The sequence below is a fragment of the Chaetura pelagica genome, unplaced genomic scaffold (assembly GCF_000747805.2).
Source record: "Chaetura pelagica isolate M959 unplaced genomic scaffold, ChaPel_1.0 scaffold47, whole genome shotgun sequence".
Lineage (NCBI taxonomy): Eukaryota > Metazoa > Chordata > Aves > Apodiformes > Apodidae > Chaetura > Chaetura pelagica.
The window spans coordinates 2,437,575-2,465,570 of NW_009954140.1; the positions used below are offsets into that span (position 1 = coordinate 2,437,575).

General features: G+C 38.1%; 1 protein-coding gene across 1 annotated transcript in view; it reads left to right on the plus strand.

Moving 5' to 3' along the window:
• STXBP4 (syntaxin binding protein 4) overlaps positions 1-23,906 on the plus strand; it is a 61,355-nt gene extending 37,449 nt beyond the window's left edge. The window contains exons 21-22 of the mRNA XM_010002684.1: positions 11,065-11,122; positions 23,795-23,906. Coding sequence (XP_010000986.1) covers positions 11,065-11,122; positions 23,795-23,906 — 170 coding nt within the window. The remainder of the gene's footprint in view (positions 1-11,064; positions 11,123-23,794) is intronic.
• Positions 23,907-27,996: the final 4,090 nt, after the last annotated feature.

Sequence of the window (27,996 nt, forward strand, 5' to 3'; positions counted from 1 at the left end):
CATGTGGCATCACGGCATTATACCAGATAGTGTCAGCTTCTCAAGGACAATGCTCCAAAATCTTTTTTTTCCTCACAGAAGAGCAGGAGTAGGTGTGCCTGGTGCATGTCTTCATGGCATCCACTGAGTTCTGAAGGCAACAGGAGACACAAAGCCTCTTCCTAATGTAGCTGAAGCATCTCCCAGTTGGTCTTGAATTTGGAAGTTACTTACCCGTTGGTTTGTTTGCTGAGTTTCATCTTGTAAAAATAGCAGAGGGTGAGACAAGATAGAGCAAGACAGGAGCTTCAGGCTGCTGCTGAATGCATCACTTGTTTTAGTCTCTGTGGGGCAGTGATTTTCTGGTTTCCAGCTCTGCCCAGCAGAGAACTTTATAGGCACTTGGAGCAGTTGCCTTCCAGTTCGACATGAGCTCTGGACTGGAGATTCCTGCTATCAACTACATGCTGTCAGTGAGTGACAATTTGCAGAAAGAGCAGCTACTACACAAACCCATAGTTTATCCAAAAATTAAATTTAAGGTTGTGAGAGTTTTTAATATTATTTTTAATTAAATTGCAGTCTACCTGTATTTCATTACTGATGGGAAAACTTTGCTAGTGCAACACAGAAATAGAGTTTGGGAATTAAAAGTAAACTTAGTAATTTTCCTTTTACATCTTGGATGATGGAGACTGAGAATAACCCTGGACATAATTGTAGTTATTCCAGTACATAACATCAAATGCATATGAGGAGAGAAGTGGATCTCTTTGGTCTTGTAATATAGACATGATTGCATTTTTGCTTCATTTTGAAAATGAGAATGTTTCATTAAAAAATCTGTAGTTTATCAGCAACTCTTTACACTGCAAATCAGATCACAAGGAGAAGCCCAAAGGTGAACAACTTACATACTTTCAGAAAAATTAAAGTTCAGAATTGTGTAACAGGCAAAATGGTTTCTATAATCCTCAGGAAAAAAATATATCCAAGTATATTTAATACAGTTTTACTAGGACACAGTCTGATATTTAAAAGCTTATTCTACATAACTGTTTATTGCAGAAAGACTTTTGAATTTTCTGCAGTCATTTAAATTTCCAATTTTGCCTGCATGGGAAATTTAAATGAAGAGTTGTAATTTTGACAGTGTTGAAGAGCTGTAATTCCATAAGGAAAACCTATCCAATGATTTTTAAAATGTTTCATTGCAACAGAAAGGAAGAGTTCCACCTGAGAAATGTAACAGTGTACAGTTTATAAAAAAACACATCCAATTTAAATTAAAATGAGTGTGCATGGATATTCAATTAAAAATGTAGCCCTAGACCTGTGAGACAAGTCCATTCTTGAGTTTGTAAATCTAATGTGATCTGCTTTATTTCTGTTATTTGTACACCTTAACTAAAACTATTATCCCCATTTTAAGGAGGAACTTGAGTCATTCGCTCATTCCTTGTGGAGGGGGAAAAAGGGAAATTTTTAGAAGAAGTCTCCTGAATGAAACAGGGTTTTTTTCTGACTAGGTGTCAATAGGAACTTCTGAAAGCAGCTGGGTAGTAACCTACTACTATTATAACCTATTACAATATAGATAATATTTCTCTGCATTCTTAGATAACTGCCAGGTTTGTTAGTGATTTATAAAAATAGTTTGTTTCTGTTTTGTCATTGCTGTTTTTACATGTGTGCAGTACTTTTTCATGGAACAAAAATGTCAGTTGGTGCCTTGACTGGAACAGTGTCAAGTAGCATCTTTACACTATCTTAGTGTCTTACCCAAAGGCTTCATTAGAACAGGAGAAGGATTAATGAGGAAGCACAGACAGCACAAGACAGTGCAGGCTCTGTTGAAGTTTTCTGAAAAACATTTACTTGTTTTGGTGTCTGGACTTATTTTTTTTTTTTTTGTAATTGCTGTCTTTTAGTACTGTATGTTTGATGCTGGATTTCAGTATTGTGCACTTGATCTAAATTAAATTTTTAATGCAAGGTTATCCACATATTTCCAAGTAATTTAGAATTATAGCTGTGGTTTCCAAGCTGTAGTTTGTCAGCAGCCACTGAACCACAAAACTCTTAGAACTGATTTACAGCTTGTCTATAGAAACTTAGCACTTTTACAGTCTTTTCAATTACAAGAGTCATTATAAGAATTTTCTGAACATTGGTAGTGATGCCTGACTCAAAAAATTGAGACCACTGAGCTATTGCATTGTCACTGCTGAAACACCAATACTTAAGTGCCTGGAATGTTACATAAATAAGTCCAGGGAAGCCAAATCAAGTTTCAGTAGTTTATTAAGAAGATAGTAGACAGCAAAAAAAACCCAACACCCTTTCAGCTTCACCTTTGGCTGTGTTTTTGTTGTGGGTTTTTTTGTTTGTTTTCAATATTATTGGTGTGTGAGTTCAGGTGCTTCAGGTGATGTTTGGGCCTTCCAGAGCATTGGTTCTGATGAACCAAAGGCTGGCTAGACAAACCCCACTTGCTTTTTTTGCCCAGTTGGTATTTCTACTTAGGATAGTACTTTGGTTTTGTCTTTATTGAATTATATGCTATTTATTTCAAATATTTGATCCAGTTAGTGAAGCTCTTACAAAATTCTAATCCTATTTTCCAATGACATTTCAAGAAATAACCATTTATAAATGGGATTTAAATCCTGAATTATCCCTGAACTCTCCTTACTTGGACTAAAACCACACTTTCTTGAATGTGAGTGAGGGATGACACTGTGTCCACTTAATTGGCCTTACTTGTGGGTATTCTTACTGGACCTGGAACTTAGACACCACTTGTTTAATTTGATGTCTCAGAATCAGAATGTTCCAGTAACTCTGTACTAGCAGAGAGGCTAGATAAAAGGTGACACTGCTAAGGAGGGAATAATCGTATAGCCTGATCAAATAAAAAAAAATATTTAAAATATCAATTATTAACAAGTTGCTAGCTAATTTATTGGCAATTGAACATGTATGTTATTCCCAGTGTTTCACAGCAAGGAAAAAGACAATTCAATGTCTAAAGCCTGTCTTCAGGACAGTTATTTAATGTGACCTAGATTTCAGAGCTCTGTTGTTGCTGCTAGAAAAGCAATTTATTCCCTTTCCATTCACTTACCTTTAATGAGAAAAGATCAGTCAGCTTTTGAATAGGCACTGTCTGTACTGACTTTCAATCAAAACATTTTAATAATGAAAAACAAGTAAGTGATATTATTATACCATAAAGTGCAGATGAGTTAACAAGATTAATGCATCTCATTAGATTAATTTCCAGCATCTCTGAAGGAAGACTTCATTAAAGACCAGTCTTTTAGAAGTCTGTGAACACATTTAGTTCATATTGTGACCCTAGTATAAAAAAGTTAATTGACTTTGTGCCTCTCCCCATAGAAGTTGTTCTTGCTTTTGGCAATTCTGGAGGCTGAAATAAAAACTCTCCAGAATCAACAATTTTACTGGATGGCAATATTTTGACATAAGAGAGGCAAGAAATTTTGTAGCATGGAGATGCAAATTGCTCACAGCCAGAGGGAATACACGGGTGGGACAGGATTTGAGCCTTGTGGTCCCAGTCCCAGCTCAGGGTCATACTGAGGGCTGACACCCCACTCTGGATTCGCAGGCACAGGTCAGACATGGAGGCTGGGGATGGGATGGGGTGGGGAACCCCAAGTCTCTCTGGGGGTGTCTCTGCATGTCAGGCAGGGAGCCACTGCCTCACTGTGTCAGGCACTGAAAAATAAAGTAACTGGTACAACATGGAGCTGAGCCAAAGGAGCTGTTGTGTAGCTTTGAAGGCACACACAGAATTAAAGATGAGGTAATTTTCAGCGGCTTCTCAGCTCTGGGCATCCAGAGAGAGCTGGATTAAATCTGGGGGAGAATGATCAGACCTTTGTTTCGAATGTCAATGTATGCTAAAGCTATCAGTGCTCATCTTGTCAGAGAGGGCTGGTGTGCTTTTCTGTCAGCTCTTTCAGTTGTCACATTTTGTCACTTTTTTTTTTTTTAGTAGGTAGGAGTGAGAAGCTGAGGGCTAGCAGAGTTACTGAGACATGTATGGTGCACAAGTGTGGTAATTGAAATGGAGAGAAGTACAGAGAAAGTTGATTGCCAAGAAGGATACAGGAAGCTTTCTGAACATGTATTTTAAGGAGAATTTGCAAGAGGAAAAATAATTGCTTGGTTCTTATGAAGGAGACCTAAATGAGGTACAAAATGTGCATTTGTCTCAGATCTATTATCTTGTGCCGTAAAGCATATATATCATTAACTGGGAGTTGAGGATGAAGATTTTGCCTTGCATTACTGATTGCTACAGATATTGTTTGAATAAAGTACCCTAGCTGTACAGTTAAGGTAAAATAATGTATGCTAATGTAGGCACATGGTGGACTCTTTTATTTCCCCCTTCAGATTTATAGTAAGAAAGGAAAGGTATCTATCCTGGTTTCTAAGAACTTTTGACATTGTTTTTAAAATATGCTGGCTTTAGAGTAATTTCTTCCTGTAAATAAACCCCTGCTTTTATTAATGTGTAGCTCCAGTGGGTTTGGTCACCAGCTAAATGGGGATCTTGTGTAATGTATTTTTACAATTCTTGCTCCAAAAGGGAAAAGTTTTACTTTGATCTGTACTTCATGTGAATTGAGCTCAGCAGAGAGTAGTTCTGTGTCTCTCCATTGTAGCTGGGTCATGGCAGCCCCCTGTGCAGTTAAATTTCATCATCAGTGTAAAAAAGTAAGATACTGCTTAGCAAGAAAGGCATATCATGTCATACAATTGCATTTTAAATCTCAGACAATTTCTGATCAATTCTAATTTTAGACAGTCATTTTAATTTGTTACCAATGAATGCTTTCTAATTAAACTTATATTTAACAGTCACATGCGTCAGTGAGCAATGTGAGGTGACAGTGATGGAAGTGGGTGGATAGCACAATAGATGGTGACAAGAGGAGTTGATCCAGTAAGGAAAGGAGATGACAGATGAATTCCGGAACCAAGAGTAGTCAGGGGAGCAAGAGAGTAAGGAAGGAGAGGAGAAGAGAAATGGTTTAGAGCTGGGCCATACAGTGAAGTATTCCAGACTATTTCTAATTACCTAGTGCTGGTGGTGAGTGCCCTTTGTGCAGAGGGTGGTATTTCTGGCATAAGAATGTAGTATTCCAGATCCTTTTTAATCAACTGGTAGTGGATCATACCAATTCAAAGCAAGGATGTTCTCCAGAGTATACTTACTTTTATGAATTTAACTTTTTTTAGCCTCTATTTGTGTAGAATTTCCCACTTATGGACCACTTCTCTTATTTTATAATAATGTCTTTCCTATCTTCTCTTCAGCACTTTTGAGAGTCCTAGGTATAAACAAAATGAATTACAAATTAACTTATGCAAATAATGTGATATGGTATGTGAAAAGGCCAGATGTGATACATATTGATTGTAGTATGAACATATTGAAATAAGAAGCTTATGTTTTTCAATGTAACTAATCAAAGAACTCCTTTTTTTTTCCTGAAAGGTGGTTACATTACAAAATAATTATTAGTAGTACCTTGGATTTCTTTTGTGTCAGCATTTCAAGGAATGCAGTTTTTCTCTGGCTGTTTGTATGCTTAAAGGCATTCCCAGCTTCACGTCAGGAGTTGGGGTAGATCCTGTGGCTGTAGGTAGTGGCACCAAGCTTCTGTTTTACCCTTGGGCTAAAAAAAGGATTTATCCAAAAGTCAGTGTTGTTTTTTGTTGGTTGCTGTTGGCTTATTTACATTTCCTGTTCTCCAAAAAGTCTATCTTCTCCAGTGTGCCTTAGAAGAGCAGCTTCTGCTGGTGAAGTAGAGAGCTCAGTTCTTAATTTGCTGTGTTCTTTCCATTCCCCTTAAAAATCAGAGTATTTCATAGGAATGCTGTTGTGAAGGATGTACTGCAAATTCCAGCAAGTTCTGCCATTTCTGCATAATTGGTTGTACACATTTGATTGCCATCAGCTAAGCTGAATTATTTCATTGTCCTTGCTAAGTGTTTTGTGCTTATATTGTACTCTGCTAACCTTCTGCATGGATACAACCGAGTGTCGGCCAGACGGTTTGCTTCTCATTTCAAATTGCTTGGATGCTACAGTACCTAGAACATTGTTTCAAAGGAAAACATTACTCTTTATTTGAAAAATATGTACCTTTGTTTTTTTGTATTTGCTATTTCCAACATTCCATTGTGCAAAGGCACAATTTTGAAGTAATGTTTCAGGGAGATAATCCTTCATCCATCTGGAAGACAAATAGCACCAACCTCATTGCTCAGGTAGCTCTCATTTCTGAAGAACTTAAGTGCACATCTAGGTAGAGTTTGCTCTAAATTTGGATTTCCTTGTTTGTTAGCTAGGACACCAATATGTCTACAGTAATACCAGATCACATGTGCTGCTTGGAGGTCATTCTTATTTCCTTAAATTAGTCAGCTGATTGGTCATAGTTCATATGTTACACTTCCTGTTGTATGCATACTGAGACCAAGTTATTCCCAGGCAAGTATTAGAAGAAAAACATAACAGTTTGTAATTTCAAAATTACCATGAAGATCTTCAAGTTGCTCACATAACCCTTCAGCATGAGAAGCAAACTATTTTAGAATTCTCATTCTAAGTTGTAACTTGATACAAATTGATTGTTTTCGTAAGAGGAGTTTGCCAACATGGATTGTCAATATCTTACAATGAATAGGCAGTGGAAAAACACAAAGTCATCTTGTACCATGTCCTGAAGATCCAAAGTAAGAAAAACGTTTTTTCTAAAGCATGGTTTCTAGGAACAAGACTGGAGGGAAACAAACTAATCTGCCAACCATACTCCAAATTAGCATCAGTTTTGGTTGCTAGTATTTCCCAGATGTCCCCACTTGAAAACTACTTACTCCATCTTTGTTCTAGTAAATCATCAACAACAAAAGAAAAAGAACAATTTCTTTAAAATGGAATTTGGTATGTGAAAGAAAGGAATGGAATGTCCCCTTAGCAGAGTATTATTCATGAAATGAAACACATTTGTTTGTGGGAAGAGCACTTGAAATGGTCTAAAGAACAAAGTGGCACACAAGCAAATCCCAGAAGTGCACAATCCCTTCTGAAAGCTCTTCCTCTGAACCTGAGTTTTCACAGTTAATTCACAAGTAATCAGTAAAATACAGTTTATATTATTGCTCATGTGAACAAATGAAGGCTCATTTAATGCCTGCACTGAGCTCAACAAGCAAGGCTGGGTATTTCTCCACAGATTTTTGCTTTGGCTGTGTCAAATTGCAAAACTCACACAGGAGTTCCTCTGCTGGTCTCACATCATATGATACCTCAAGTCTTAAATCTGGGATATTCCCATATTCCAGCAGCACTTGGGAGTCCAAGACCAGGTAACTTAGAAACAGCAAGTGGCATCTTCAGCTTTCCATCCTCTTTGCCTTGCCTAGATAGATCAAAGAGAAGAGCCAAAGACATTTGGGATCTTAATGAATTTTGCATTATTGTTGAGGCCACATGAGGAATGTTTAAGTGTTGATATGAGCTGAATTAGTGGATATTGAAAAGAGACCAGAATTCAAACCTCATTTATCAAGTGATAGAGAAAACTGTTTTAATGTCCTTCAGCAAATCTGGTCTATGAGAAATACTTTTAGCATATCATTCCTATTTCTTAAAAAAAAAATTAGAATCTAATATTAAATATAAGTAAATTATAAGAGATAAAGGGTAGTTCTGAGCTAGCTTATACTCTCCTAAAGAAAACCCTGTAACTGGAAAAGTCAAGCTAGGTAAAGCAATATGTAAAAAAGCCATCCTTATTTCTGTTGTTGGTCAAAGAATGTGTTCATTATGGAACTAAATACTTGTACTACATGGCTTTTGATTTGTAGTTAGATATTACATCCCTAAAGCTTGATACTTCATATTAATTCCAGATGAGATGGTTTAATGATGCAGCCACGAGATCATTTAGCCCTGACAGGAAATGAATTGTAGCCAGACACCCTTTTTATGGAGAATGATAAAGCTGTGAACACTGCTGGAAAGAAGTTCATGATTCATGAACTAGATTTTAGGTTGACATTCCCACCTCAGACAGGCAGACTAAGGAGTCTTTTAAACTCATCAGTAATGTTTGTGTTACAATTCTTACTATAATTTCTGGATCTCTCATTTGTTTTGAGTAATTTTTTCAGAAGATAAGAAAAATAAAACATTTTTTGACTGCAGTGTTTAGATATTAGGGAAATAACTATCAGGTTATCTGTCACTTCATACAAGTTTATAATTTGGGCTGATGCTTCTCTTTCTACTTTCTGCAACCAACATCAGTGCTGCTGCATTTCCTTTCTCCTGGTAACCCAAGGAAGTGATAAAGATTGAGATCCACACTATATCAAGTATCAGGAAAAAGTTGCTTGCCCTAGGGTTTCATTTCCTTTCTGCTTTATGTAACATTAGTGATGGTTATCCCAGCAGGCATCTTGCAGCTGAGGAGGCAAGTGGCCACCAGGGATCCTGCCCTGCTGCTCCAGGACCAGCTGCAACTGTTCTGCTACACACACAGCAGCGAGAGATTGTTGCTTTGGGTTTTTTTCTGCATAGAGTTATAGAAATCTCCTTTGCATTAACCCTGATTTAATGCATATTCTCAGAACAAAATAATGGTAGGTTATCATGTATTTTGGCTCACGTGCCCTCTCTCAAGAGGCTGTTTATTCTGTTTGGGCAAAGGGTGCTTTGGACTGTATCCATTTCTTTTGCATGTGTAAATACTTTTGCAGTTTTACTGTTTCTTTACCTTGCAAGCTAAAAATAATCACAAATATTTGAATAGCAACAGGCTCTGTATTTTCTGCTGCAAAGAAATAATTTTTAAATAATGAAAAAATCTGTACATTTTTAAAGATGATATATGCAGACAGCTGCAGCCATGATATATATTATTTACAAAGTTGCATCAAAGTCTGTAGCAATTCACTGAAGAAATTATAAATATGTAGGAAACTAAGACTGACAGAGTTTTTACAGGCTGAACTTTGTATTTTTCAGACTATATTTCTGACTGACTGAGCTCCTTTACCTCCTGTTTACTCCAGGTGCAAGCTTAGCAGTCTTTCAAAGCAAGTCCTAGGACAGGCAGCAAATCTGATCCTGGAGGGTTTGAAAAAATAGAGCACTAGGAAGAAGATCAACTTATGAATGATTCATGGAGAGAGAGCTCGGAGGAGTGAAGGCCACATCTAGGGAAATAGGATGCAAAACATGAGAGCTTCCTGGCTGCCATGGGAAATACCAAGGAATTTAAGTACACATATAACAGTGGAGGAAAGGAATAAAGGTGACAGCAGTGAAAAGCTAGTGGAGAAAAACGTGGAAAATAAAGACATATTAAAACCTACAGATGTAGATGAAACTTTGAGGCATAGAGTATAGAATCCAATGCATGTGAAGTCAAAAAGCTGTGGAGACATTTTCAGAGTCTCATTTATAGATGACAAATGTATTCATTGTTTCTGGAAACCATAGTCTTTCATGGTTAGGAAAATAATACACAGCATGAGTTGTTACTGCAACCTATATGTTGTTCTTCATTTAGAAGGGGAAAAAAAGAAATAATTGTAGTCAAATTACTAGTGAAAAAAAGTGTAATTATCACTAATGAACAAAACAGGTGATGTAGGGATCCACATTGAGCACAGATGCTGAGGGTTTTATTCATATTTGAGCAAATCCATTGTCATATATTTTGGGTATGGATGTTGCTTGCAGGAATGAGGAAAGGCAAGGGTGGATGGAAGCAATTGAGGGATGAATCCTACTGCCATGTGATTCATTAGAAAATATCCATGTTGAATAAAGGTTCCATCTTTTATAGGAGAGAAAGGAAGAACTAGTGATCATGTTTAGCATATTTGTAACTTATAACATTCTTTTCTTCCTTCCTTCATAAGAGTTAGAGCTTGAAAACTGTGACACAGCAACTGCTTTGTATTTTAAGGCAAGTAGTTGTGGATTATTCTCTCTCAAAGGTAGTAGGTGGCATGTTTTGAGGAACAGATTGTATATATGCTAAATTGAAAATGGAAGCCTGAGATAAGTGAGTAATACAGAGTAAAGGTGAAAGGAAAAAAAAAATATTCCACTGTGCTTTTTGCTTTTTAAGGCATGCCCAGCAGTAGTGGTGCTGGCTTGCAGTTCCAATTCTCAAATTCCTGAGTGCTGGGGTTTTCGTAGACTTACTGGTTGCTCTTCACTTGGTGCCTACAGGTATAATTCTCAAATGGTTTTTACCTGTTTCACTGTGCCAAGTCATGATTCACTAGATGTAATGAACTCAGTTGATCTTTGAGAACTGGTTATTCCTTTCCAGATTTTTTAAGCAGGACCACACTAGAGACAAAGGTGGCATGATGGGAGGAGAGAAAAGAGCCTTTTAAAAAAGAAATACTGAAAAAATGTGTGTGCACTTAGGGCATGCCTTGGGATGAAGCAGCTTTCAAAGAACACATGGTGCGTGCCGTCCAGCACATTTCCCAAAGAAAAGTTTCAGAACTAAAGCAGGCTCACAGATGGTTCTAATGAGCTGGGCTTGGAGACGTACTGTGACTTGAACAAAAATAGTTTAACTCCTAAGACACTAACATTTCAAGATGACTTTCAAGCTCAAGCACTTGCAGAACAATTTTTCATGCCATTTTAATTTTATACGTATTTAGTCCCCTGGAAAGGGAGGACCTTGCACTTGCCATTATATACATTACAGTACTTTTCAAACTCTACAACACTTGGTTTTGAAAAAATAGTAATTAAAAAGAACAGAAAGAAGTGCAAGTCATAAAAATATCATCAAATGGTTCCCTAACCTTGTGGCACAGAAAATATGTATTAAATCATATACTTGATATTATTATATATTACAAAATCAGCACAAATTAATTCACAATCTTTTTATTACATGGTTTGAAACAACAGCATTCTGACTTACACCATTTCAAAACTGTATGTTCTAGGTGTCAGCTAAGCTTTGAGACACATCTTAATTCTCTATTTCCTCTTAGGTCTGCCTTATGGATGGGAAGAAGCTTATACAGCAGATGGAATCAAATACTTCATCAAGTGAGTAGTTCTGGGGGAAAATGGATTAGAGTTGAAATAAAAGCACATCAAGCTAAACACACTTTTAAACCTAGAATCAATGGAAAAATTAGTAATAGAACAAAAGCTCTCATGTTTTATAGATACCTTTATTACGAACATCACTTCTTCTCTGGTTTTTGTGGCTTCACTGTCCAGAGGGCCCCAGGGACAAATCCAGCTGTAATTCAGCTGAGTTGTGTCTCTCAGTCCTTCAGATGTCTTTGAACCCCCCAGCCTGCATTGTTGAGAAGTTCTGCAACTCCATGTTCAACCCTATAACGGAACCTGGAGATAAAAATATCTCATCCCTTACATAGTTTACAGGTATAATTATCTATTTTTTTAAATGTCCTTATGTTTTGGAGGAGTGGAAGGCTTCTTAGAATTCATTCTTCATAGCTGACTGGTTAGAAAGACTTCTGTTAACTAGTAGTGAATTTCACTGACCTGTGTTCAGGGTAGACATTGCAACAGGGAGCAGTTACCATGTACCTTCACAAAAAAATTACAGAAAAATGTTTGTATCAGGAGTTACTTGTGATTTTTTTAGAAGATATTGAAAGCAAATTACTTTTTAAACCCTCTCCAAAGACTAGAGTTGAGGTGACATTGATAAGATGGTACAATAACACAGTGTCTAAAGCATAAAGAAACTGTCTACAAAAGCTTTAAAAGCAGTAAGATTTAATCACCTGGGGGGAAAGAAACCAACACCTAAACCAAAGCACTAAGCTTGGGCCATTGTTACTTCCTTTTTTACTTTCCTTAACTGTAAAATTTCCTTAGTGATCGTATTTCTGAAAGTCTAGAAGAAAAAAAATCACTGCAAATTCATTATTTATAAAAAATGAAAAAAAAAAAATCTTGTGGTTTTTTTAACCAGAGCCAAAGTACAGTTTATATCCTGTTCATGTCTTGCAGATAGAGAACTGAAAGCTTTTGTACAAAGACCTACTTGATAAAAGCCATAGGAATTTGTTGTATAGACCAGGAAAGATGATTTTTTTTTTCAAGTGTATTCTGTGATTATGGAGGAAAAAAAGCATGAAAAAGTAGTAGCTTATGTTGTTTGTCCCAGAAGCTTCAGGAAGTGAATCAGACAGTATGCTGTTATTTTCCAGAATAGAGTGAAATATAATTCATATAATAGGTATTTTATCATTCCTCCAGAAGACTGAAACGGTGAAAAATGTGATTCATCTCCATTCCATATATATCGTGGATCACTGTTTAATTAATAGCTGGTTATTCTAGCAGCTGAAATTTGCATATTATTTAATTCTTATATGTGCCAGCCAGTATTTTGCAGGTGAACTTCCACAAGCTCCTAAAAGACAGAAAGGGCAGCAAATAAATCTTTGCAGTGAGATAAAATTTCTTTAATTAACACTTGTAGAAGTCATGTAAATAGCACTGAAGGTTGTGTCAAGAAAAGCAGGAACTTTTTGTTGTTGTTATTTTTGTTTTTTCCTTGATTCACCCTGTGGTGCCTTGAGATAGAGGTATTAGTGCAGACATGAGGGTTTTTTCTGCAGAGATTTCCAAACACACTGTGTGATAGTGCATTCCAGCTCTAATAAGGGCAGCTTTCTTTTCAAGCAGCTGTAGGTTACTATATAAGATTTCTTTTAAAAAACTTAAAAAAAAATAACTTAGGAAATGAAACTGAATTAATAGCCAATTTCATAGCAATGGAAATAAATAGAAGAGCAACTATTAAAACAGAGCACTGTTCCCTTGGTCTCCCTCTGTTGATACAGGGAGCCATTTTGAGACAGTTGGAAAGGTGAGGTGGCTGCTGGGCTCTCTTATGGGTAAAACACCTGTAATACTCACAGTTTATACCTGTATCATTGGAAAGTGAGCTTGAAAATACTATTATCTAGCTATAATAGAAAATAAAATTTAGCAGCAGAACAGAATAAATCTCTCACCCTTGAAATATATTCCCTCTTTTTTTTTTTTCCTGCCTGCATTACTGTGCTTCTCACACAAGTGCTTCTCTTGATGACTCAGCAGAAAGCCAGATTTGCTGAATAAGTGCAAGAACTTTCTTTTAAGTCCTGCACCTGGATGCTGAGCTATTGCAGGTGTGACAATAAGATGCATATTAGCATCAGTAGCATCGCAGCTGGTCTGGGTGGTGGAAGCCTAATTTATAGAAACCATCAGATGTTTTACGTTTCCCCCACTTGCTGAAACTACAGATCTGAACTGAGTAGTTCCCATGCTTTTCCTGGGAACTTTTTTTTCCTGAAAAGCTTTTTCAGGAATTTTTACCTATCTGATCTTTGATTGTTAATGACTCATTAATGTTCATCCTTCTTCTTAATGTGCTTCTAGCATTGCAAGTGGTAGTGCCCCAAGTTTTCCATCGTTGTTGCCTTCTCTAAGAGTTCTGCATGTCATTTTTTATGGGGCAGGCAAGGAAAATCTATCCATTGAAAATCTGTCTCCAATTGCAGAGAAGAGTATGAAATCAACCCTCGTGACCACTGCCAAAAAACTTCAGTGCTTCTGAATGGAGCCACCACACTGAAATGGTGCTAAGAGCTCTCACTGCAGTTCATTGGAACGGAATTAACTGAGCATTGCAATAAGACACCCTGATCATTAATTTTAACTATTTCCCCTTTTTGTTTTCATCACTGTTTCCACATGCCTTTGCACAGCATAAGCTGGGCTTTCTGCATGCTTGAAAATTCATACCTCTTACTACCCCTTGTAACGTGGATGAAGTCAGTCTGAGCAAGTTAACTCTTTAGAGCAAGCAGCAGGGGTTAGATAAGTCCCTTATTTCTAACACTGAATGGTAGAGAATTCAAGATGGAAATTCTACCCAACATTGAAAATATCCTTTTCTAGGAGGAACTTAGCTTGAAGTGCATCTTATCAGCTGATCCTTTTCAGTAGGATTTAATCTAATTGTTTAAATGGGGATTAAGCAGAATAGTTGATACTTTACAGCCCTGGTACTAATACTGTAACCTTCTTGTTCACTTCAGCTGCGAATTTCAATCCTTTCATTCTTTGGTGTTTAGAATAGCCAAAGCCATGAGTGGCTTGAGTATTTCAGTGCTAGCCTACTTCCAGCTATCCAAACAGACAGAAAACCATGTTATAATTCCCACAGTTAAACTGATCTTACATGAGAATTGTGAGTGTTCTCATTATGCAGTTAGGCTGCAGAGAAGCTGCAATAGCTCTCTTTAAATCCACAGCAGTTTTACAATATAACAAAGACAATCAAATATAATTTTTATTAGTAGTTGCCTTCACTTCCAAGGTGCTTTATTGGGCCATCGAGCTGAGTCCATAAATCTATGTGTTATAAATCGAATGCGGTAAACACCCCAGAATGGAATCTTAATAGCACATAAGCTTGAGACAGCTTGCTGTGAAATTTCCATAAATATCTCTGAAGGGGGTGTAGCAATATGAAGTGCATGAGAAATCAGAGTTTAAAAGAAGCAAACCAGCTGGCTTGTGTTACACACTAAAGTGAAACCCACTTCTGTGAATAACTGACATGAATAAAACATTACATGGCTATATTCCTCAAGGGCTGAGCAACTCACTCTACCTACCAGGGAAAGCTGTATCTTTTCCATGAATTCTCACCTTCAGGCAATTTTGGAAATCACCTCTTTTATTCAGGAAATCATTTCAGTCTCTCAGTAAATTACTTTCAAGCAATTGCATTGCCAAGATCAGTCACAAAGTACTGGCAAGCATGAGAAAACTACCTTTTAGACTGCTGGTGGGCCATAAGCTCAGGTGAACCTGTGCTGGGCAGTAAGGTCACAGGCAGAGGTTACCAGGAGACAGCAGACAGTGATGTCAGCCTCTCCAAGTTACATCTTGGTGTGTATCAGGAAAAAAAGCAATTCCAAATGTCATACTAATGTGATGTAAATTAACAGTTTGCAGAAGGAACAAAAATTACACCAGTAGACTAAGAGGTAGGGAACGGCTTCATTGCTAGTGTAACTGCTTTCCTCCTGGTGGAGAATAAAGGTTGAGTTTGGCACCAGAAATGTTTTGAGATAGCCTGGTGCACTTTAAAGTGATGGAGAGGGCAAACACTATTTTATTTTACCTGTCATTCACACAGCACCAGAATTAAGCCCGATCAATTAACATGTAACAGAAGCACATCATCAGGGCCTGTTTCCTCTCCAATGTACATTTGGTATTCCTCTCACTGTTCTGTTGGCCAGTTTGGTAAAGAAGACCTGAGATTCTGACCTCATTTGCTCAAAGTGACAACTGAATGTAGATTAATGGGGTTTTCAGCAGTCCATTGCAATTCTAAAATCACAGAATAACATCATAGAAATCTTGGATTGGAAGGGATGTCTGGAGGTCACCTCATTCAACCTTCTATGGAAGATTAAGTTATTCAGAGCCCAGTCCAACCAACCCTTGAATATTTCCAGTGGGGGAGATTCCACCACCTACCTGGACACCATATTCCAAAGAGGAAGGAGTTTACGAAGTGTTGTAACCACTTTTAGAACAAAATCTCACTTTTGTTGTATGCTCTGGCATCAAAGTCCTCATAGAAGTCTCACCACGGCAGCAGTGCCAAGAGAAAGACGTTGTGTTCTGTCAGGGAGGGGATTTTGTGAATGAGGAACTTCTGGGTCTGATTTTTAAGTAGGAGAGCCTGTGCATAACTTTGTTCTCCCATAGAAGTATCATAAATGTTAATTAATGAATCTACACTGGTGGTTTAGAATCACACAGGAGCAGTATAAGAAAACCTAGCTGGGACACTGGTGTTTTTTCTCAGAAAACCCATTATAGTTAATCTCTTCCTTCCTCCCACCATGTTCACCTTTAACATATGGCAGCTCAGTATCATGAGACTGGCACCTAAAATTAGGTAGGGCCTTGCTATTCTCCCTCCCACTCCCACCCACTCCTTGCATATGTGTACAGTTTGTAAGGACCAGCTGTGAATTTTGCCCCTGTAAACACTGGTTTTCTAGCTTTTTAACAGGACTAGGTTCCAGCTATTCCACAGGAACTGTTCTTTTCCTCAAGAACATTTAACTTAAATTTTTCTGAACGGCAAGTAGAACTGCCCAAGTATTTTTAATATTTTGGGATCTTTTCCCTTTTACAAAAGGGAAAATAGTAATATTTGATTTAGGGTTATCCTTCAGCAGTCTATCTAAAAATCAGAAGATTCACATGGAAGCATTGTAGACAAAGTAGGCAGTGCAGGTGCTCTGTGAGCGCATCAGTTTAGATAAGAAGAGAATTTGGTTCATGTTAAATAGGCACCCAAAGTCAATACTTGTCAAGTATAAACATCAATGGTTTATAGCACTAAAGCTAAAGGTATCATCATGAAAGGAAAATAAATCACAGCTGATTTTACTTACTGCATGCTGAAGTGGAGAAATGAAGCTGTTCCTTTGTTAAGTTTACTTGGCACATTTCTTCTGTGTTATAAAGGAAGGACCCAAAATCCAGCATAGATCACAAGAAGTTGCAAATAATTAAACAGAACTGGCTCAGCACTAACCAAATGCTGTTACTACTACTTTTGAATATATAACCACAGCTCTCTGCATCCCTCAGTTCAACATCAGTTCAAACACTTTAAGATGTAACTTTATAATCATGGGTAATCCTGACATTTTTCTTCTTGAGTTCTGGCTAAGCAATTTGAGACATCTCAGAGAACTTTTATTTTCACTCAGTGTTAATGCCTGTCACCTGAAGTACAGGACCCTCTGCTGTATCTCAGGTTGGTCCCTAGGAAGAAATACATCCTGAAGTAACAGTCCCCTTCAAAAATTGTGCTTATGATTGCTCTTTGTTCAGTCACTCTTGAATGAAGAAAGCAAGGATTTAGTGTAAGATATTTTCCTAACTTAAAAATTCATGAAGACTTACAGATAGATGGGATAAAATGAAAATAAGTAATAATAACTAATTTCTAAGATTTAGAAGTGGTTTACTGCCAGATATCTTGGTTGTGGAGAATTCAGTTTCTCTGATGTTTCACTACAAACATTTTGCATGACTATGAGGAAAATAACCTTAGATGTAAAACTAAGAAAGCTGGCATTGGGGTTAATGTTAACATGAACTTGTAATACAAGAATGTTAAGACTTTAAGCTTCTTTTGGTTGGGCAATTTTTTTCCTGAGAGGTTGTTTGTTTTTTAATATCAAGAACCAAAATGGAGAAACATTCTTTCAGCTTCCACAGATCCTGCACACTCTGTCCAGGCTCTGGCCGATCATAGAAGGCAGCTGTTAAAATTTCTTCTCAGAGAAATTACATGAAGCTGAAATTATTTTTTGCTCTAGGCCTACAAATCCCACTGAAATCAGTGTCCTGAGTTTTGTTGCCTGTGCTGGGTGATTTTACACCAATATTATCAAACATCTAATTCTCACCTATCTAGTTACTTCTATGAGTAGGACTGGAAATGTGAAAGTTTTGACTCCAGTTAAATTTTCATTTGTTAGGGCAGGACTTGGCACTTGTGGCATAAGCCATGTGCACCACTCTGCACTGTCAGCTCTCCTGAGATGTCCCTGGGGTCTGGGAGAGCCATCAGAGGCACGGCAAGGCTTTTTTAGTGAGTGTTTCTTCTGAAGCATGAGCCTAAGCCATCACTTAGGCTTTAGTTCATTTCAGTGCACAGTTCAAATGTAAGTCTTGTGCAAGCTCCAAGAAAAAAATTCTGCGATCTTGGCCTAAGACACTTGTCTTATCGAGGTATTACCCCTGTGATGATGACAGAACTGATGTGAAGTGAGCAACCTGATTGTGCAGTTCTTCACAAAACTAACACCGCTGATCTTTATATTCTGATGCATTTGCAAATAAACTGTGCCAGAATTGTTAAGATGTTCACTTACAGACACAGGATTCTGAGTAATGCCCATATTAAAGCAGCACTTCTAGAATAACAGCAGTTGCCTAATACTAGGGTGAGACAGACTTCAGGTAGTGCTGTAAAACTGAAAACTTTGCATATCCTGCCACTCAAACCTTTGGGCTTATTCAGGCTTCACTCAGGTCATACTGTTCTTACTGTTTTCATTTAATACTGGGTCATTTGTTTATTGTTGACAATTTTTAATGTTATAGCACACTATTTGGCTATATAAATCTTCCTAGTGATAAATGCTTTCTGAAATTACTCATAGATTTGTCTTAGTAGACAAATGTTTATTCAGTTTAATCAAGCAATAAATAGTGAGAGTCTCTTCTAACTTTATATTCCTCAGTCTTTAATACTCGAGCAGTATCTGCAATTCCCAAGGAAAACACAAGAAACATTCACGTTGCCTTAGGACACAGTTCCCTGAGGTGAGAAGTGCTCTCAATGTATTACAGCCAATAAAAGTTCAGGCCACTGCCATCTCCCAGGGCCTGCACAGCATCTCCTGTGGTACTATGACATGCTGCATATTGCCTTGAAAGAGGGTCCCATCTTAAACCAATTTTAACAATAACAACAAGTTTAATTTCAAATAATCTGATTCTGGTAAATGCAACAAAACCCCTTCCCAAACTACCCATATATTTCATGTGTGAAATCCATCTTCTCTAGATGCTCTCAGGATTGATTAATTATATTTGCGTCAACTTCATTCAGTTGTTTTATTTTGTTCTAATTGCTTCTCCACAAAATTAAAATCCTTTTGTTACAGTTAAAAAGTTATTCCTTGCAGATCCTCCCAGCATTTGCTCTTCAAAATACAAGAGTTTCCAGTTGCTTTACTTGGTATCCCTCACAGCATTTAACACCTCCTTTCCACGGCCACTGGTGTTTGCAGAGCAGATCCCAACCACGAGACACCATGACAGGATCTGCAAGTGTGTGCTCAGCCCAGAGCTGATTATTTCAATCTGCCTGTGCAGTGTAAATCAATCCAGAAACACTGTCAGGTAGATCTTAGGGCAACAGAATTAGCACATTTCCAGCATTCAGACCATCCTGTGTAGCAAATCTTGTTGTATATTGTTGTTCTAGACTCCACAGTCATGGGAGGGGGCTGGGCTACAACTAAAATGTCTGTGATTATCATCATCCCATGGTCAAAACTTGTTAAATGCCTTCAGGAGTTGCAGCTCCCTGGTGCTCCCTTAGATGCTCCATTGCCATCTTCATTGGCATGAAGAAGGATCACATCAGCCAAGACATGGTCTTCAGGGTGCGTGGTACAACCCAGGATTACTCCATTCTAGTGCAGGATCTATTTTGGTGCTATATTTTCATGGGCAATGTTTTAGAAGTTGTGCAAGAAACACTGATCGAGGCCCGAGAGACTTGAACTGGCAAGTTTGGGAAGGTTGAGTAAAATAGAGATGAAAAAGCTGGATAGCTTCTCCAAGGTGCAAGGTTTAGGACAGTGGATTTTAAAGAGAAAAAGGATCTTTGCAGAGCAAAAGTGTCTTCCAAGTACAAGGGGAACAGAAACGACCCAGCAGCAAAAGACAAAGGCAGTAATTCAATTTTACAAAGCTGTGTGTAGCCCAGCAAAGAGCTACCCAGGCAGATCTGTGCAAGAGCAAGGAAGATGATATAACCTCTAGATGAAGGATTAAGTTTCAGGATCTTCATTCAGTGGCATTGTTCTTCATTTTCCTGTTGCTCTGGCCCTCATTAGCCTCCAAACCACCACTGCACGGGGGGGCTGCACACTGGTGTGCAACAAAGGAACACGTAGTCCCCCACAGAGCCAGTCATCCAGCAGCTGGCATTGACTCCTTCCTCAGCAGCTCCAGAACTTCCCACTGGGACGGGCCTGTAAGTCTGAAAACTTAAAAAGCACACTATGGAATGTATTTCTGGCCAGCACAGAGCATGTCTCCTTCCAGCCCATTGCATCTACATCTAGCAGTGCTATTTGCTACACCTGTTTCATGTTTTTGATAACAACAGTGAAAGTTCTGACGGTTAAAGCTTTCAGAGTGCAGTTTCCTGGTGGCCAGCAATGCTGCACTGCCACTGTGGCTTTGCAAAAATTTTCCATTGTGCACAGATAAATAAAAGCTCCATCAAGCACAATTACTCTCTACCTGAGCTTTATTGCATTTTAAAGGGCTACTGAGGTTTGGGAAATCAAAACGTAAGGTAAGAAAGGTTAAGAGTTTAGCAAAATTACTGCAGTGGATTAAATGGATTAGGTTATTGGGTGTGTTTAGGGGAGGTTTAGATTTCTTCACCAAAAGGGTTGTGAGGCACTGGAACAGGCTGCCTGGAGAAGTGGTGAAATGACCATCCCTGGAGGTATTTAAAAGCCATGTAAATGAGATGTTGAGGGACATGGTTGAGTGCTGGACTTGGCATTGCTGGGTTATCAGTTGCACTTGATGATTTGAAACCTCTTTCCCAACCAAAAGGATTTTATGCTTCTATATTCATTTAGGAAGCAAAAATAGCTACCTTGGGCTTTGTGTAATTTCAAATGAGCAGAGTTCTGCTTTGGCTTTCATCTTCTTTAATACTTCTCAATTTGGTAGAAGAGCACAGGGTTCATATGAGGCCAGAATTTGTCATTCCAAGTTCAGACACTGCTCAATTCTGTTTGGCCATGTATATTAGTCATTATAAGAGTTTGGCTGATTAATTGTTTAAGGCTGCATTTTGTCTCCTGACCAGATCTCAAAAAAAGTGGGTCTTGCACAAGATTGCTCCTTGTAAACCTGAGTAAATCCTGATGCACTGGAAAAATTCAGTCAGGTGTTATGAATGTCATTCCATGTCAAAAGGGAAAAAACCCCTAACTTCAAAGAATACCATGACTGCTTTGGAGCTCAGCATCCTGCACAGTGACACCTACAGTCTGCAGGACTCTTCATGATTCCCTGTTATGCTCCAGAGTTTGGCCCTAGTTGAAGAATACAATTTAAGGTGAAAAGCATATCTTCATAATGCTCAAAATCTAACAAATGTACACAAATGTGTTTCCATTAGTTTTTCTTTGAATTATTCTGTTATTAAAAATATAGTTCTCGTTTGAAAAGAAATAATTCTCCACACGAAGAAGTAAGAGCCATAAGGAGGGTAATTATAATGGTGTTTTAAATAATTTGCAACTGTTTCTTTGCCAAATAAACCTGTGTTCACGTTTTGTTCTTCCAAGTTCTAAAATTTGTTCTGCAATTTACTAATGTTAAAACGACAGAATAAGCTACTGACATACTTCCATATCAAATGTTTCTGTTTTCTAACAATTAACTTTGGCTACCTTCCAATAGCAATTACTTGTTTGAAAACCTAAAAATCTTTAAATATTGTTAATTGCTCTGAAGACGTGAAGTCAATCTTTTGAATAAGAACATTTGCAAATGGAAAATGTTTTACATCCAGAATTTGTGATGCTGGCTTTCCAAATATGCCTTTAATATTCCAAACAGTTGCATCAGTGAAGCAAAACCTGAACGTAGATCTGAATTCCCTCTCACTTTTATTGCTGGCCCTGGCCCACAAATCAGAGAGGATGTATTTCTAATACAAGAATGTTCTGCAGACCAGTAAATCTGGGATTATCTCTTTGGACTGATTATGTCAAAGCTCTTTAGCCACAGCACTTTTGGAGAGCTAAAAATAAATAGGAGAGGGGTTTATATATTTGTTCTGTGCCTAAATAATCTGTGCATATTGTGTGAGACTGTCTACAGTGTGAGACATGGCATCTGAACTTCATGTTTATTTATAAGAGTCCTTTTCCTAGGAAGGATTTTGGCAAAGGGTTTAAAACAAGCTGTCCTACTAGAAGCTCTTGTGGGTTTAAGTCTAGGGCAAGTTTAAAAAAACTGAGTTCAAATCAGAGTCATTTACAGCAGATGGACACTAGAGTAGAACTTGGCTCCATGTATTTTGAAAATGGATGAAAAATAGTTATCTTACCAGCGATTAAACAAAGTTATGCCACTGAATACAGAATATTAATCCTGATTCCAGTGCCACAGTTATGCACTATTAAATATCAGGATAATTTTTTAATTTCTGACAACAAAAGTCCTTAGAGCAGTTAGCAGAAAGATGGGCTTGCTGTCATAACTGGCGCTTTTGGTTTTACCCCTAACTGGAGCTTTTGGATTACCCATAACTGGAGCTTTTGGCTTTACACGTAACTGGAGCTTTTGGTTTTACACATAACTGGAGCTGCTTTTTGCTTTTTGTTTTTGTTTTTTTAAGGATAAGAACTGAGGATGTGGCCTTTACTTCCCAGATTTTGTTTATCTTGCTTGGTCCTTACTCAGACACTGCTTAAATTGAAGTAGTGGCTAAATGCACAGATTACCAGTTCAGAGAGAGGTTAATCTAGTCAATGCAGATCAAGATGTGATTTACATTGGTATCACATTTGCCTCTTGGTGAACAGTTTTGTTGTCTTCATCATATCCAACCTATCCTGAGCACACTATACTCAAATGAAAGGTGTGAATAGAAGGTAAGATCATAGCACAGTAGTGCTGACTGGAAAAGTGATCCCCAGACCTACAACCCATGTAGTGGAACACAGACTCCTAGTCCTACTTTAACGTATCAGTTCCCATAATCGGATGTTCAAGGGAGCATTCTTGAAGACAGAAAGACAAAATCTGTTTTCACTTGCAAAGGTAGATCTAGAGTAGTTCCTTCATGGCACTTCATATTTAATCAAACCAGTTCACCTGAAAGGTGAGTACAGGCATGGCCTTAGGTACACTGTGTTAGAAGGTGTGAGAAGAGCTATTTTTCTTTGATGGTATATCTTATACATATGATATTTTTCAACTAGTTATTGTAATGAACTTAAATCTTTGCACTGACTTGACTGTAAAAACTGTGAATTTATTAGCAAGATTTTTTTTTTTAAGTGAAAAGAAGCTATTTCCTTTACCAAGAACACATTTTCCCAGAAGGGAGCCCACACACAGTATGGCTGGCATGCATCCTCACCCCCAAACATTCCATTTATCTCTCCTCTCCAAGCATTGGGCAGGTTCTTCCCATTCATATAGAATCTTACCAAATACAAGAAACATCTTAGACTGCACATCAAATGTCAGATTTAAGCCTTCAAAAGTAGTACTGACTGCCTTTATTATGTGTTCAAAGGCTGTGGGAGCACATCCAGAATTTGATCTAGAGAGCATGTAAAGAACATCCTTTTATTATTTATTCATCAGCCTTTTTCTGCAAGAAGAGGGATGGCTTAATGATGCTAGAATGTTCATGTTCTAACAAACTGAGCATATTTTAAAGATGTGATTCCATGTTTGGTCAACTTCCTCTTGACCCCTGTGCCTCAGCCTTTAACTGGTTGATGGTCATGTTAATAGTTCATTAGTTGTAAGACTGTGCTAGTCTGGGCTGTACACTGTGGCTGGGTTAGTTACCTGCAGCTCTATGAACAGGAAATGTGACCAGTCTGCAACAGGAGTCTCTTACAAAAGCATCTTCTCTTAAAATATTGGGAAATGAGACCTTCAGTCCAGGTTCTAGCACCCAGAAGACTCCACATTTTGTTTCTAACATCTCATAGCTAGCGAGCGAAAGAGAATCCTGTATTTGAAAAGTAGTGTAATTATATCACAACTCCAGCCTCTACCTGGTATTTCTTGTTTTGAGATTGGCAAACCTCTTTTGGGTTTCTAATAGCATTTCTTGTTTCTTTTTAGCCATGTGACACAGACGACGTCCTGGATCCATCCCGTAACAAGTGCCCTAAGCTTGCTTTGCTCTGAGGATGATGAGGATGGAATAAGAGAACTTCCTGGGTCCAAGAGCTGAGGATGACTATTGGCAGAAAGTAGTTTATCTAGTTTCTGTAGGTTAGTGAGAAATGCACACTTCTTAATCTAAATACTTCTGATGTCAAAGGACCTGCTGACATTTCTCCCCTTCAAGTCAGAGGAAGTTCTACCAGCCTTTTAGGTGGATTTATAGATGCTACAAGAGATGCAGGTGTTGCAGAAGTCTCCCTTCAGTCCGTAATCTGTCCTGATTCAGTGTGTAGGGATCACACAATCTTAGTGCTCAATCCAGTCTTTTCATGACTTCTCTACTGGCATAACTCCAGTGATGTGAAGTGAATTTTTCACAGCTTTGACCAGCATGAGAGTTAAGATTAAGCCATTGGTTTTAATTTCACATGCTGGATTCCAGGCAGTGATTGATGGAAAGATGCAAGGTGAGCTTTTTTCCTTCTTTTGACATAATGTAGATACCTTTTAACTACTGAAAATTTTTATTCTTGTGGAAGAAATTTGCAAGTAAGTTTTGGTAATAGAAATCTAGCAATTTATTAGAGCCTTGATGACTTTTAAAACAAACACTAAGATTGGTGGTTGGGCTTTAGGAAAAAGAGTCTTGATTAAGTTGTCAAGTAAAAAGAAACTGTTTTGGTAGAGGACACCACCCTCTGTCAGCAATATGAGGCAAGAATGAAAATAATTCTACTTTTGTACTCTGCTAAGCTGATACATAAGTGCATCAAATATTTCAGTGGAAGCTGTGAAGTTTCAAGTACAATGAAACCTGTGAAACCACCTCCAGGATCAGCAGAAACCAGTCACCTCCTCAAAGCTTGTCTTTAAGTAGAACAAAATCATTTTGTACACGTTGGTGATGACTTGGAGAGGATAAAGAAAATGATGGGGTTGCTAGTGCAAGCTGATGGACAGGATTCACTGTGTCTCTGTAGCACAGGATGTTTTAAATGTCATCATTGACAGCACAGTGTAGGATTCAGCTTTGTCAAATATATGATTCTATGCTGTTTTTCTGGAGACTCTTTATGTGTGTGTGTGTTTGTGTGTGTGTAATAGCAGATGTTGACTAATGAATGAAAGACCTGGAGCTTTGCAGAAGCACTGATGAATATCATAAAGGAAAACCCTTTGTCCTTCAGCCTCAGGAGAACAGGTTTGTAACAGTGTGAGGAAAGCTCAGAGCTGTGCCAAGCCAGGCACACTGTAGCTGTTGATCCTTTTGGATAAAAAATAATATACCTTATTATAAAAAAAAAAATAAATCCAAGTCTCTTTGAATAGCAGTGCAGCAATCTGCTGCATTTGACCCATAAGCTGTAGAGCACATCACCAGATGTTCTTCCTGGAGGAACAAAGTGCAGCTCACAAAAGAGTTTTTTGCAGGCTTTGCTGGAAGCGTCAGGATATATTGAATAAGCAAATAGGAAAAATTTGGGTTGTACTTTTAACTAGGTCAGAACCAAATTATCTACGAATCCACACAGGTGGTGTGGATTAGGAAGAAGAGCTTGCTCAGCAGGCCCACAGTAACTTAGGTTTCTAAGAAAACTTCTCATAGCAATAACACAAAAATACTTTGGCCATATTTTGCTCCAATGGCTCCTACGTGCTCCACGGCCTCCTTTGTGTTCTTGGGGAACACAATCTGAAGGGACACAGGGCACGTGCTTCAGTTTCAGGATTGGACACTCTAGAAGCATTTGTATTTTAATCCCTTTTCTGAGAATGGCACAGACACGGAGGATACATGATGTTCTGAATTCCTTACAGTACTTGCTGTAGCCTTAGTAGTCTTTTGGATGCTTTGTGACAAGCACTTTCAGTTCATCCTTCCATGGGATCCAGCTTGCTTATAGATTCCAGTTTTCCAATTCTGTTCAAGAGAGGCTTGAATCTCCACTTGACCCTTGAGGTCTTGGTTTATTCTGCTTGTGACTTTGTGACAGCTAGCTGGGTGTTCCAAATAGGAGAGGCTATTTCGGGACAGAGACTATGGATCAGGCAGGCTGCAGAAGCAGACACTTTCTAGAGGCCTAACAGCAATTTAGGGCTGTCCTTCAGTAGGATCAGCTGGAGAGAAGAGCTCTGCACACAGGCTTGCCCTTCCTGGGGAGCAGGTCATGCTGAGGGGCTCTGTGCAGGTGATGCCCAACCTGCTGTGCAGGGGGGATTCAGACCAAATGCTGACGTTCTGCCTGCTCTGCTCACTGCCTCCACCCACAGCTGAGAACATTTCAGAATCATGGAGACTGTTTCTCCCTCTCATTTAAAAATTTCCCTAGAAATTAAATGTTAGAAATAGATCTCTGCATCTATCTAGCTTTTCCTCTGGTAAGCATCACCTCTTCAGATAATCTGCTTGTTCAAGTTCTCCCTTATTGAGACTACATTTTCTTACCTACAGTCTCCAAATGTTCTAATCTATTTTTGTAAGCTTGCATACTTGCTTCCTCAGTTATTTCTCTCTGTCTCCCCTTGTCTCTTCCTTTCTGTGAAATAGTTTGTGAAATTATTTTGATTAAGCTGAATTGTGTATATTGAGAACGTGGGTCTAGGATAACTTAAAAGAATTTGTAAAAAATAGTAAACAAGTTTTCATTTTTATTCCAGAATAAAACTTCAGTGGAAAAGAAATGAAAATGCATGTTATATCCTTAAAAAATAATGAAAATACAGCTTTATAAGGGAAAATACAGCTTCATAAGTGTTACTCTTTACCTGAATACCTGCACCACATTGCCCTGCAAATATTCCAGTAAATGTAAAATGGCACATTCTCCCATCAAAGCAAATAGCTTAACACAAATACCTACACAGGCATATTAGCTACTCAGTTTTGCAGGTGATAAATAACTTTCTTGCAATGTTACTCAGGGTCTCAATAGCTTAGATGACACTTTTGTCAACCCCACATTATAAATAGAAGCACACATACACATGATATTTATTCCAAATATTCAGACAGTGCTCAGGTGTGTGTGGTGCATGGCTCTGCTGACATATAATGCTGCACTGGATTTTTCTACAGTGAAGTCTGTAGAAAAGATACAGCTGATATGTAAGCAAATGTATAAAAAATTTATAGCTTTTTATGATCAACTAGGGAGTGTTTATCTATCCCACAAAACCACCATCTATTTAAATGCTTCTCTTGATGGGCTGCTTTATCAACATGAAAAAAAAAGTTTTGGCTGGTTTCTTTAAGTCTGTTTCTGACAGACAGGAAGGTGTCTTTTGGCATCAAGTTAAGGCAAGAAAAATCCTTTAAGAAAAAATGTTTCTGCTTGTGAAACAAGCCAGACTGTGCAGGACTGACAAGTGGGAAAGTCTCTTCTGAAGGTCAGCAAATGCTGTTACAACTTGGCCTGTGAAATCTTCACTTTTCTAGGAACTGATGGGATTCTTAAACTCAGCTCAAGAAACTCATCTGCAAACTACTCAGAAACCTTAATGCTTACTCCAAATCAAGCACCAAAAGTCATGGGCCTTTTTGCATGTACTAGGCTGAATGATTTTTTGCCTAATTCTGGCTTAAGTCAGTAACAAAACTTCCAAGTCAGCTTAGGAGCCTTTGTTGAATTCTGTACTCCTGTCCCTCATGATTTGTGCACACTCCTTGCTCCAAGGAGCATCAGCTTGATCTTTACCTGCTGCAGAGCCACCTGCCAGCTCTGTCTGCAAAGATGCTGAGCAGCTTAAAGATGTTGATGGGAGTTAATGGGAATTAGGCACCTAACCTACTTAGATGCTGCTATAAATGCTGCTAGGCATGTTTAGGTACCTAAATACCTTAGTAAATCTTTCCCCTTACTGCATGCAATGATTGATCATGTACCAAAAATCAAATACCAATGAGTAAAGCCTAACTTTTGTCCTCTGTAACAAGCTTTGTCTTTCCCTTGGGGATTGTTTTCATTTGTTATTAAAAATACCAGCCATCTCACAGGTTGTAACATCTAGATTCTGTTCATGTTTTTCAGTGACTTGATTATTTATTGCTCATTCTAGATTTATTTTCCCCAGACAGTGGCTGATGTAGCCATGGATTTAATAGGTTGATTTTCATAACACCCTTTTAAGGTAAGTGATTTTACTACAATATAAAGGTA